At 58.3% G+C, this 12520-nt stretch overlaps 1 protein-coding gene across 1 annotated transcript in view; it reads left to right on the top strand.

The window, feature by feature from the left end:
- Positions 1-12520, top strand: part of CFAP77 (cilia and flagella associated protein 77) — a 129195-nt gene that overhangs the window by 98083 nt on the left and 18592 nt on the right. The window contains exons 4-5 of the mRNA XM_066366837.1: positions 1604-1709; positions 5480-5581. Coding sequence (XP_066222934.1) covers positions 1604-1709; positions 5480-5581 — 208 coding nt within the window. The remainder of the gene's footprint in view (positions 1-1603; positions 1710-5479; positions 5582-12520) is intronic.

The following is a 12520-nucleotide window of genomic DNA, read 5'->3' as shown; positions in this document are numbered from 1 at the left end:
GTGAGCCCCTCCCCCTCATCCCGGCGCCCCTCCTCCTCGTCCCGGCACCCCTCCTGCATCTGCTCCTCTGGGTCTCCCCTAAGCAGTCGCCCTCACGCCTGTTGGTTACCCCATGCAGGTCCCACTCACAGTGTGGTTCCCACTGCTCTGAGGCCTTATGCCAGGGGTCTTTAAACTTTTTACACAGGGGGCCAGTTCACTGTCCCTCAGACCGTTGGAGGGCCGGACTATAAAAAAAACTACGAACAAATCCCTATGCACACTGCACATATCTTATTTTTAAGTAAAAAAAAACAAAACGGGAACAAATACAATATTTAAAATAAAGAACAAGTAAATTTAAATCAACAAACTGACCAGTATTTCAATGGGAACTATGCTCCTCTCACTGACCACCCAGGAAAGAGGTGCCCCTTCCAGAAGTGCGGGGGGCGGGGAGCCGGATAAATGGCCTCAGGGGGCCGCATGCTGCCTGCCGTGGGCCGTAGTTTGGGGACCCCTGCCTTACACCTTCGGCCCCCGGACAGGGTGACACTAGTGCCCACTTCGGGTTGCAAAGGCACGCACAGTGCTGGGCCCGGGACAAATGCTCCTTGGCCGGAACCTCTTGTCCGGGAGACCCAGAGCCGGTACTGAAGGCGGTCATGGCAGGCTTCGCTCAGCGCCGTTGCGAACGGGGACAGTGACTCCAGGACAGAGAGGGCTGGATTCTGAACACACACAGTGACTCCAGGACAGAGAGGGCTGGATTCTGAACATACACAGTGACTCCAGGACAGAGAGGGCTGGATTCTGAACATACACAGTGACTCCAGGACAGAGAGGGCTGGATTCTGAACATACACAGTGACTCCAGGACAGAGAGGGCTGGATTCTGAACACACACAGTGACTCCAGGACAGAGAGGGCTGGATTCTGAACACACACAGTGACTCCAGGACAGAGAGGGCTGGATTCTGAACACACACAGTGACTCCAGGACAGAGAGGGCTGGATTCTGAACATACACAGTGACTCCAGGACAGAGAGGGCTGGATTCTGAACACACACGAGCGGGGCAGGACGGGCAGGCAGCAGCAGAGGGCCGGGACCCGGGGGAGGGGAAACTCCTGAGAGGGGAGGTTGAGGGCAGGGGCATGCTTGCTAAACGGACTTATCCGGTTCCTGGCCTGGGTGACCGGATGGCAGGGGTGGGGACTGACTTCACAGGTTCTGTGCTTCAGGGGCCACAGACACGGCCCAAGCATGAGACCTGGTTAAAAAGCAGGTTCCAAGGAGCCTATTTCAAATTTGGCCAAGGGGACAGTCTTTGTCACCCTCTCAGGCCCAGCACGCGGTTGGTGTACCATCAACATTTGTTGACTGACTCACATGAGGCACGGCTCCCTCCTCTGCTTCTGCAGGCCAGAGACAGCCTCTAGCAGCCTTGGGGGGGGGGGGCTTGCCCCTAGCGTAGCGGGGACAGTCAGGCAGGCGGCCTGGGGGAGGGTGCCGTGCGCTCTGGGAGCCTGGGGGAGGGTGCCGTGCGCTCCGGGAGCCTGGGGGAGGGTGCCGTGTGCTCCAGGACCTCATGGCCGCCCCCCATCTGGACTTCCTCCCAAAGGCCTTCCACGCCCCTCTTTGACCTGCTGCAGCACCGCTACCAGCAGCTGTGGGTGCAAGAACAGAAGGCCGCCCAGAAAGCCATCAAACTGGAGAAAACGCACAAGGTAACGGCGGCCTCCGTCCCGAGGGGCTGACTGTCACTCTGTCCCGAGGGTGGCAGAGGCCGGAAGGGCTGGCCGGGCGAAGATTGGGCCCGAGCTCCATGCTGGGAATCCAGGTGCTTGCCGCTGTGCCGACTGCCAGGCACTGTAGAGAGTGAGAGCCGGAGAGGTCTTGGTGATAACCAGATTCAACCCCGACTGAAAGCCCCAGAGCGGCAGACGCTGGCCAGGGCCCCCGGGGAATTGGCCCTGTGTGCCTCTGGTGCGGGCCTGGAACCTGTCTCCTGGTCTCCTCCCACCCCCACCCCCACCCCGCCTGGGGGCTGTCCCACCAAGCCTCCACGCAACCTCACACTTCCAGGAATCAGATTTTAAACTCACCTGAACTGGCCTAGACAGAAAAGTGCCCTGGGCTAGCTTTCTAGGAAGAGAAGGCTAAGAAGGCACAGGGAACAGAGAAAGCCCACTTCTGGGCAGGTGCTATAAAAAGCACATCTGTTAAAGTTTGGGAGTGTGGATCGCGACACATCAATGACGCGGCCCCATGCTCAACTCTCCGTGAACATCATTTACGTCCTCTCGCTGACACGCCACGAGAGCCCGGGAGGTTGGCATGGCAATCGAGCTCAGAGAGACGGCGCCCACACGGAGGACGTGGAGCTGGGGACAGACAGCGTCCAGACACTGCAATTCTAATGGCCCGAGCCGCAAGGAGATCCAGACGGCTCGTCTAAAATCAGAATGGCTTTGTGTGCACGCAGCACGTCACAGATTTCATCAGAAGCATGGCTGTGGGGGTCTCCGGTTGCTATAACAATCGCGACCGGTGTGGGCCCTCCGCCACGCTCCCTGCTGAGTGTGGGGGCTGAGCACGAGCCCCTGTTCCTGCTTCTTGGTCCTCCTGAGCAAGCCACGAGGTTGGGGTTTCGTCAGATCATCCCAGTTTGTTTCATCCTCAGATGGGGAGAGATTGTGTGTCAAAGCATCAGAGCAGGTCTGGACTCAGGGGCGTCCCACCCCAGAGTTCAGGCTCTTCCTGATGGCGAGGTCTCACTCCTCCTGATTATAGGAAAGCTTGGGGTTCCGTGACAGTGCCTGTGACGCCCTAGGGCCACCCTGGGGAGTGGAGGAGTCTCCCCAGCACCCTGGTGGCCTCAGGACAGGCCAGGAGGGGCACCGAGGCCCAGAGGGTCCCAGGTCTCCCCAGGCCCACGGGCGGGGGGGGGGGAGACAGGGAGCCAAGGCCCCTCCCAGCTGTTCCCAGATGTCAGTAGAATCCAAGATGCCAGCTCATTACGGAGCAGAGCGTGGCAATAACTTTTTAAAAGCAGCCCTTGACTAGTTTATTTGTTAATGTCTTGAGAAGGAGTTGACTGGCTGTGGTCATGACAGCTTCAGAGGGAGCATGGTGGTTTCAAGCAGCCTTGTAGCCCCAATTGAGAGCCGTGTTTTTTAATGAGCAGCTATTTACGGCAACTCAGTGTTGCAGATAGATCCACAGAGTCCTGAGCCTCCCAGGACCCACCTTCTGGCTCCAGAGACAAATCCATAGCCTGTGCCCCTCCTTTCTAGGAATGCACCCCCTTAAGTAGCCCATTGTGAATGGCTCCACACCAAGCAGTGGCTGGGACCTGGTGTCCGGGGGTGTGACTTCAAGTGAGTTGCCATTTTCTCGGGCTCTCAATTGTTTAACTGGGGGAGAAAAGGGGGTCGGATTAAACGAGGTCCCCTGTGCCCTGCCTAGCACGTCGCGGGCACCCAGGAAACACTTGTTGAACCAGCCGCGGAGTTCTCGTCCTGTTATAGGATTCCTCGCGGCAGCCACGTCCTCAAACAAAAGGCCATGAACACCCAGCTCCCCCCCCCAAACACTGGGGGTTGCGGTCTGGGGCCGATCAACAATTTATTGGGGTTGATAAGATGGACGGTTTGCAAGGTCAAGTTGCCACCATCCAAGGAGAAGCCTGTCTCTTTAACAGCTAAGGGTGCCCTGGGTTCTGGACAGTAATGACCCCAAATGAAATTCTTGGAAACAGATTCCACTTAGTGAGCAATCGTCTTGGGCAGATGCTCTGCTCAGGGTCTGACTCAGGAAGTCCTACAGTGACCCTGTGAGTTAGGCAGTGGTACCCCATTTCCACCGCAGGGAGCCGAGGCGTAGAGAGGGGGCAAGGTCCACCTGGCTCCCTCCGATTGTGAAGGCCAGGTCAGGGACCCCCAGGCTGCACAGCCTCTCTGCTCTGGTTCGAAGGTAAACATCTCAGAACTGTTTCAGGAGGCGCAGAGGGTAACTGGTGCCAAGAGAGTGTAAGTGATGCACAGACACGTTCAATCAAATCGGCATAATGGGTCAGCGGGATAAGTCAGTACAAGCGTTCGGTGGGGTTGCGGCACCCTCGGTTAAACACGGCTCGGCTCTTGCCGACCACGCCTCCCGTGTGCCTCGCACGCAGGGCGGTGTTACCGGGCAAAGCTACCCGTTCACAGGCGCACAGTGCCCTCAGAGGAAATTGCCCGGTGAAACCAGGCCTGAGCCAGGTGTTGAGGGGCCCGAAACTCCTACACTTCACAGGCCTCTAGGTAAAGAGTCCCTACTTACCTGTTAACTCCCGCCAAGGAATCTTGAATTCTGACAAGGCTCACAGCCACGGGCTAAGGTCTGAGTGCACAGACCCTCTCTCGCGCTGATCCAGAGGTTGGAGCCTGGGAACCTGCATTAGCCTGCTCAGGCTGTCCTAGCCAAGGACCACAGCCTGGGGCGTGTCAGCAGCCGGAACCTACTGTCTGACAGTCCCAGAGGCTGCACGTCCAGGATTGAGGTGGGGGCAGGACTGGTTTCTCCTGAGGACTCCCTCCTTGTCCTATAGACAGCCGTCTTCCCCAGGGTTCTCACAGGGCTACTTCTCTGCGACAAGCCTGTCTTCCTCTTACAAAGACCCCAGTCCTAATATATTAGGGCCTCCAGCCTAAAAAAAAAAAACACCCTCATTTAACCTTAATAATCTCTACCTAACGCCCCAGCTCCAACTGCAGTCACGTTGGGGGTTAGGGCTCCTACACTTGAATTTGGAAGGGACAGAGTTGAGGCCATAGCACCCCCCATGAGCTCGAGGACACTAGTTACGGGCTTGCTGACACCGGTTAGCAGGCCCGGGGCACGCGGTTCAGGGGGCGCGGGGCAGAGACGTCATGGGCTCTGAACTGCGCCCCTAGACCCCCCCTGAAAGGAGTCCTCCTCTCCCTTCCGAGAGTGGGTCATGCTGGGGACCTGCTCCCGAGAGATGTCAACAACCCCTCAAGTCATGACCCCTCTGTTCAGACACTGAGGAGTCCCCACTAACGGCCAGGGCTGTGTCAGCCACGAGAATGCCTGGGACGGCTGCATGCCGGAACTCTGTGTGTTCTAGGGATGAACCAGAAACCAGAGCATCGCGCTCACAACATCCCGTGGTCCCCTCCCCTCCAAGCTCACTGAGCTCCTGCCGGGCACAGCAAGGGGCAGGTGCCGTGACATCACTCACAGAAAGGCAGACGCAGAAGAGGGGTGCCCCACGGGTCCGCAGCCCCAGGAGGCCCCCCTCCTCCCATGCTCACGTCCCCAGGTGCCGTGACATCACTCACAGAAAGGCAGATGCAGAAGAAGGGTGCCCCACGGGTCCGCAGCCCCAGGAAGCCCCCCCACCCCACCCCGCGCTCACGTCCCCGTCGCAGCTCGGGCCTCCTCAGGCAGCCGGGCGAGCCTCACCCTGCCCTTGCCTCTCTCTGGCCCGCAGATGACCCTCGGGAAGCTCTACGAGACCCGGAGCACCCAGCTGCGGAAGTACAAGCCGCCGGTGACGCTGGACGCCCCCTGGCGGATGCCTCACTTCCAGAAGGTCGGTCTCACGCCACCCGCCCCTCCCCGCACCTGGGCACCTGCCGCCCGCCTTGCCCGGTCTCCACTCATCCTCTAGACAGCGGGCTTTATGGACTTCCAACCACCACCGGGCATAACAGCAGCACAATGACACCGAGGGCGACCGCTCTCATTGTCTGAGCACTTCCTCAGCTGGCCTGAGCTCTGGGTCACTGACCCTTCACACTCCCTGTCCCCGTGTCACAGAGAGGAAACAGCAAATGCTGGTAAAGGGCAGCAGCCCTGGGCTGGAGCCTGGGTGTCTGTCCACCGGGGCGGACACTGGGTCACACCCCCTCCACTGATGGGGTGGTCGAGGCACCACATCCTGCCCTGGGACTTGGGGACACAAGACAGCTCCATGCCACCAGTGCTAACCCTCCTGTAGGGTGGCATCCCGGGAGACGGGAACAGATGTCTCCTGAGGGCTGACTCGAGGTATGACATGTGCCCAGTGACCCAGCAGCTGCCACGCTCCGACCTCAGAGCCAGGTGGTGTTCATGCAGCTGCACAGCCAGCCCGGCAGCGGTGCCCAGACGGGGGCTCCCGTCAGAGATGGGGGCACTGCGCAGAGGAGGGAAACTGGGCGATGTGGGGACGGCGGCTGCAGGATGGGAGGGGACCGTGCCCACCCAGCTCAGGCCCACTGAGCCTTTCTGAGGGCCCACGGGGCCCACGCCTGGCCCCAGGAGCACAGCTGGGCAGAGCAGCACTCCTGGCCAGCCCGGGCGTGGCCGCCGTGTTGCGTTAAACTGCAATTTAGACAATGAAGGAGCCGGAGCCTTCCTGAGCCTAATGCGATCGAACAAGCTGCTGAGCATCGGCGGAGAAGCCTGCTTGCCCCTGGACGCCGCCTCTCATGTCCTGCCCAGTGGCCTCTGACAGCACACGTCAGTGACCATTTGCCCCGCGCCGTCAGCCACGCCGCCACCGGGCACAGGAACATGACTGCCCGTTCAGGAGGCGCTGGGAGCCGCCGAGAAGCCGCTGAGCGGCATTTCCACCCTGACCTCGGCAGCCCCGCCGGCTTTGCCCTCTCTGTCTCCCCCATTTCCTGCCTGCTGAGCCACACTACCCCCCTCTCCTCCCTCCGCCCGTAGGGTTCTGTTCACAGCCCCACCTCGGCCTCTCCTTCTGTTTCTTCCTCTCTGTGCTCTCTTCTCCCAGATTCTCCCAGCACTGCGGGGGGCCAGGCACGGGTGGACGCTGCCCACGGAGGGACAGGACTCCCGACTCCACGGGCACGCGGCGCCCTGCGGCGCTCTGATTGGCGGCATTGACGCTCAGCCCCGTTGCCTCTCTGACTTAGGATCTGCCCAAGCGCCCTAGGCTGCAGACAAAGGACTCAGGGGGCCTCCCCCCGCCCCGGCAGTACAGGGAATGGGCCCCTTCCAGCCCCCACCCCCACCCCAGGGCGCAGCGACCCTCCTGGGTCAGGAGCTCCCCTCTCACACGCCGAGGGGTCCCCGCAGCGCCCGGCCCACGGTGGGAACGCCAGTGCAGAAATACACGAATGAGCCTCTCTTTCTGAGGGAGGAGTCGGGACTGAGCCGTCCACGGGTCGCCCCTGGTCTCGACACCGTTGTTACAGAATACTGCTATGGACAACAGGAGCCGACCGACCATGCTAGCCTTTAATTCGGGGTCAGGCCTTGTGCTAAGTCGTGTGTGTGTGTGTTCCGTCATACGAGCGTCCTTACGGCTGTGCACAGAGGCAGCAGGGCTGGCGTGTCCCCGCCCAGCGAGGGGCCGGGTCTGGAGCCCAGGCTCCCGTGACTGTAGGGCCCACGCCGAACGCACTCTCCATCACGCCCCAGAAACCCCAGGAAGGAGACTAGGAACGCGAGCCCCGGGTTCAGGGGGTGTTTTCACCTCCTCCGGGATGCTCACGGGATTCTGGAAGCTCAGCTGCAAGACTCCGAGCAGGGCAGGTCCCCGGGCACCACCTGTCACAGCCCAGCACAGACCCCTGGGCCCCCCAGTGCCGCCGCCACCGACGTGACGCTCAGTCCCCTCCCTGCCAGGAAAACACCAACAAAAGTGTCTACGGAGCTCCCAACGTGTGCGAGGGTCTGGGCGGGTCTCATCTTGTAGGCATGGCGTCGTCCCTGCGCTACCGACGTGAGACCAAGTGTCAGACAGGCGGGTGCAGGGCTGTGCCCTGAGGAACGGGGACCCCGGATGCAGTCCAGGGCTGCCTAAGCCTCTTCTCTTTCACGGCGGGGCTGTGATGCCTCCTGGGGACCCCTTCCCTCTCCGTCAGCCCCAGCACGCAGACCACCCTGAACCTAATTACCTCACTGGGCCATTCGCCGCTCAATGACCATCTTCCCCAGTAAAATGTGCGCCCAGTAGGACCACGCCTGTCACGTCCCCCAGCATGTCCCCAGAGCCCAAGCGCATGCCTGGCCCCGAGTGGGTGGTCAGTAAATGTCTGTGGCCTGGACGAAGGAGTCAGTGGGTAAACGAGTGACAGGTACAGCCCAGAATGACAGAAATATCTGAAAGCCGTTCACAGACCCGAGTAAAGCCACCTCGCCCAGCACCCCTGGCCGCGGCAACGGCAGACTGGGTCTGGGCTCGGGAGGGCAGGCGGGCGGGCAGAGTCGGGGGGGGGGGGTCCTTTGTCCGCCGCATGTCGGGTCCTGTTGCTGCCGATCCCTCACCCTGCCCCTCCCCATCCGGGCCCCATTGTGAAAGGAAGAAGCGCTTCCAAAAAAGTTGAACCTGTCACCGTGATGGATAACCCAAATGAACTCTCCCGCTCGCGAACAGATGTCGATGCTGAACTCTGTCTGAAGTAATTAAACACCTTTCACAGGGAAAAGCGGCAGGCAGGCGCGGGCCCGCTGCCTGGGCTGGGTCCTCGCCACCGAGCAAGCTGGCTTCCACACCGCCCGACCAGCCCCCAGGGGCCGCCCCTGCCACGGGCCGCCCGGCACGACACGGGGCACTGACGGGGGTCAGAGCCCCAGAGGGACAAGCAGAGGAGAAGGCACACCCCTCAGGGCGCTGGCTCCTCGCCACCTGCTGGACCCCAGCAGACGGGCTGCCGTCTACTCTGGGGCTCTTTCCGGTCCCTGCCACCAGCCGTGCCGGTGCCCAGGGGGAGGGTTCGCCGACAGCTGGTGAGTGGCCTTTCCACCAGGACATTTATACTGTGCCACTGGTCACAGCTGGACTAGGACAGTTGGGCTGGCCACCCCACCTCTCTGGGCCTCAGTTTCCTCATCTGAAAAATGAGAGGGAGCCTGACCAGGCGGTGGTGCAGTGGATAGAGCATCAGACTGGGACACAGAGGACCCAGGTTTGAAACCCCGAGGTCATCGGCTTGAGTGCAGACTCATCTGACTTGAGCATGGGGTCGCTGGTTTGAGCAAGGGGTCATTCGGTCTGCTGTAGCCCCCCAGTCGAGGCACATATGAGGAAGCAATCAATGAACAACTAAGGAGCTGCAACGAAGAATTGATGCTTCTTATCTCTCTCCCTTGCCTGTCTGTCTGTCCCTATCTGTCCCTCTCTCTGACTCTGTAAAAAAAAAAAAAAAAAAAAAAGATGGGTGGGGCTAGTTCTTGAGGGTCTCTGACAATCTAAGATTCCATGGTCCCAAGTTCATTGCTCAAGGAGCCATGTGGGCGGGGGCCTGGGGGCTCTTGGAGGTGGCAGACCCCAAAGCCAGAGTGAACTGTTGGAGGTCAGCTCCAATTCCCGTCTGGGGGTGGAGATGTGAGCTCATGGCCTGCCACCCCCGAGGGGAAGGACCGCTGGGTGGGGCGGCCCCCCGTGTGCCCGGTGGTATTGAGCTCATACCTCGTTCTCCAGGTGCGCTGGGGTCTTCGTGGTCGAGCGACCGAGCAACCGCCCGGTGGGGAGGGAAGAGCGTGCTGTGTCTGTGTCAGGGTGACTCCGGGGTCAGCCAGACATGGCGACCCTGTCACTCCCACTCCCTACCTGTCAGGTGGCTTTACCTGTCGCAGACCATTTCCTCCTCCATGAAACAGGGTAGTGACGCCCCCCTGGCAGGGCTGCTGGGAGGGCAGAGGAGAGCATGTGTGTACAAGGTTTAGCGAGCACCTGGCCCCGTGAAAGTGACGATAAATGGCAGCTGCCACAAGGATGGTCCTGATGGTCACTCGTCCACTCACTCACTCCATTCACTCATTCACTCACTCATTCATCATTCATTCACTCATTCATCACTCACTCATCACTCATTCATCACTCACTCATCACTCATTCACTCACTCATTCATCACTCATTCATCACTCATTCATCACTCACTCATCACTCATTCATCACTCACTCATCACTCACTCATCACTCACTCACTCATCACTCACTCATCACTCACTCATCACTCACTCATCACTCATTCATCACTCACTCATCACTCACTCACTCACTCATCACTCACTCATCACTCACTCATCACTCATTCATCACTCACTCATCACTCACTCACTCACTCATCACTCATTCATCACTCACTCATCACTCACTCATTCACTCATTCATCACTCACTCATCACTCCATTCACTCACTCACTCATTCATCACTCACTCATCACTCACTCACTCACTCATCACTCATTCATCACTCACTCATCACTCACTCATTCACTCACTCATCACTCACTCATCACTCCATTCACTCACTCACTCATTCATCACTCACTCATCACTCACTCATTCACTCACTCATCACTCATTCATCACTCATTCATCACTCACTCATCACTCATTCATCACTCACTCATCACTCACTCATCACTCACTCACTCATCACTCACTCATCACTCACTCATCACTCATTCATCACTCACTCATCACTCACTCACTCACTCATCACTCACTCACTCATCACTCACTCATCACTCATCACTCATTCATCACTCACTCACTCATCACTCACTCATCACTCACTCATCACTCACTCATCACTCATTCATCACTCACTCATCACTCACTCACTCATTCATCACTCACTCATCACTCATTCATCACTCACTCATCACTCACTCATCACTCACTCACTCATCACTCACTCATCACTCACTCATCACTCATTCCTCACTCACTCCTCACTCACTCATCACTCATTCATCACTCATTCACTCATCACTCATTCACTCACTCATCACTCACTCACTTCATTCACTCACTCACTCATCACTCACTCATCACTCACTCATCACTCATTCATCACTCATTCATCACTCACTCATCACTCATCACTCATCACTCACTCACTCACTCATTCATCACTCATCACTCATCACTCACTCACTCATCACTCACTCATCACTCACTCATCACTCATTCATCACTCACTCATCACTCATCACTCATCACTCACTCACTCACTCATTCATCACTCATCACTCATCACTCACTCACTCATCACTCATTCATCACTCACTCATCACTCATTCATCACTCACTCATCACTCACTCATCACTCACTCATTCATCACTCACTCATCACTCATCACTCACTCATCACTCACTCATCACTCATTCATCACTCACTCATTCGTTCATTCACTCACTCACTCATTCACTCATCACTCACTCGTTCATTCATTCACAACCCTTGCTGAGCACCTTTGTGCCAGGCCTTGTTCTCAGTGCCGACAGGCTGCTTCAGGGCTGCTGGTGCCTGGCAAGAGTGAGGTGGACAGATGTCCTGTCCAGAGGGGCGGACAGGTAACTGCACAGGGACACGCCCAGACGGGGAAGTCGGGAGAAGTTTCACCCCCGGGGTGTCCATTCTTGCAGCCTCAAACAGTGGGAGGCACCCACCTGAGTTGGTCACGGAAGCTCGGCGGTGGGAATGATCGCCATCGCCATCATCACCCCATCTCCCCATCACCGTGACCACAGTCCTGCCGCGGGCCTTTTGCAGAGAGCTCCCTGGGCTCTTCCCAGGAGGGCTGGACACCTGGCTTCCAGGCCAGCCCTCCTTCGGGCCTGTTAGGACGCAGAACTATTAATAGTTTCAATAGTGACCCAGTCGGAAGCACACCTCCTATGGCCACCTAACGTCAAGCCAAGAATGATAGATGGTTTATCTTTCTTTACAAAAGGCCGCCAGTGCTAACGGCCCAAAGACAAAGGCGCCAGTGCCCCAAGTATTGATGGCGGGCCCGACCGTCATGGTGGAAGGTTGGATGCCGCCCGTCAAGCAATGGCTTAAATCCATGATACTAGACCAATACAGAGCTGGTCCATGATGCTGTGAAGGAGTACGCAGCCGGGGAACGTGACGACTTCAGTCTGTACCTATTGGCACGTCGCTGACCCCGTATTGACAGGAAGAACCCACGCTGTGTGCCTCACGGGCAGTTGTCAGGAGGAGGGGCCCCGAGGGACAGCAGTGGGGACCTGGGGGCGGGTAAGGTGGAGGTGGAGTCTTTGTTGCTCTGATGCCCTTTTCTGCGTGGTGTGAGTTTTTATAGTGAGCACATGTAGCTTTTGCAAAACAAGTAAGGCTATTTTTTTTTTTCTGAAGTGAGAAGCGGGGAGGCAGAGACTCCCACATGTGCCCGACTGGGATCCACCCAGCCCCCACCCAGCATGCCCACTAGGGGGTGATGCTCTGCCCATCTGGGCCGTTGCTCTGCTGTGGCCAGAGCCACTCTAGTGCCTGAGGCAGAGGCCATGCAGCCGTCCTCAACCTCTGGGCCAACTTTGCTCCAATGGAGCCTTGGCTGCAGGAGGGGAAGAGAGAGACAGAGAGGAAGGAGAGGGGGAGGGGTGGAGAAGCAGATGGGCGCTTCTCCTGTGTGCCCTGGCCAAGAACTGAACCCATAGAGCGTCGGCCTAGCGTGCGGAGGACCCGGGTTCGATTCCCGGCCAGGGCACATAGGAGAAGCGCCCATTTGCTTCTCCACCCCTCCGCCGTGCTTTCCTCTCTG

The sequence above is a fragment of the Saccopteryx leptura genome, chromosome 2 (genome assembly GCF_036850995.1).
Source record: "Saccopteryx leptura isolate mSacLep1 chromosome 2, mSacLep1_pri_phased_curated, whole genome shotgun sequence".
Lineage (NCBI taxonomy): Eukaryota > Metazoa > Chordata > Mammalia > Chiroptera > Emballonuridae > Saccopteryx > Saccopteryx leptura.
Note: the sequence above shows the minus strand (reverse complement) of the source record. Positions and strands in the feature narration are given on the sequence as shown.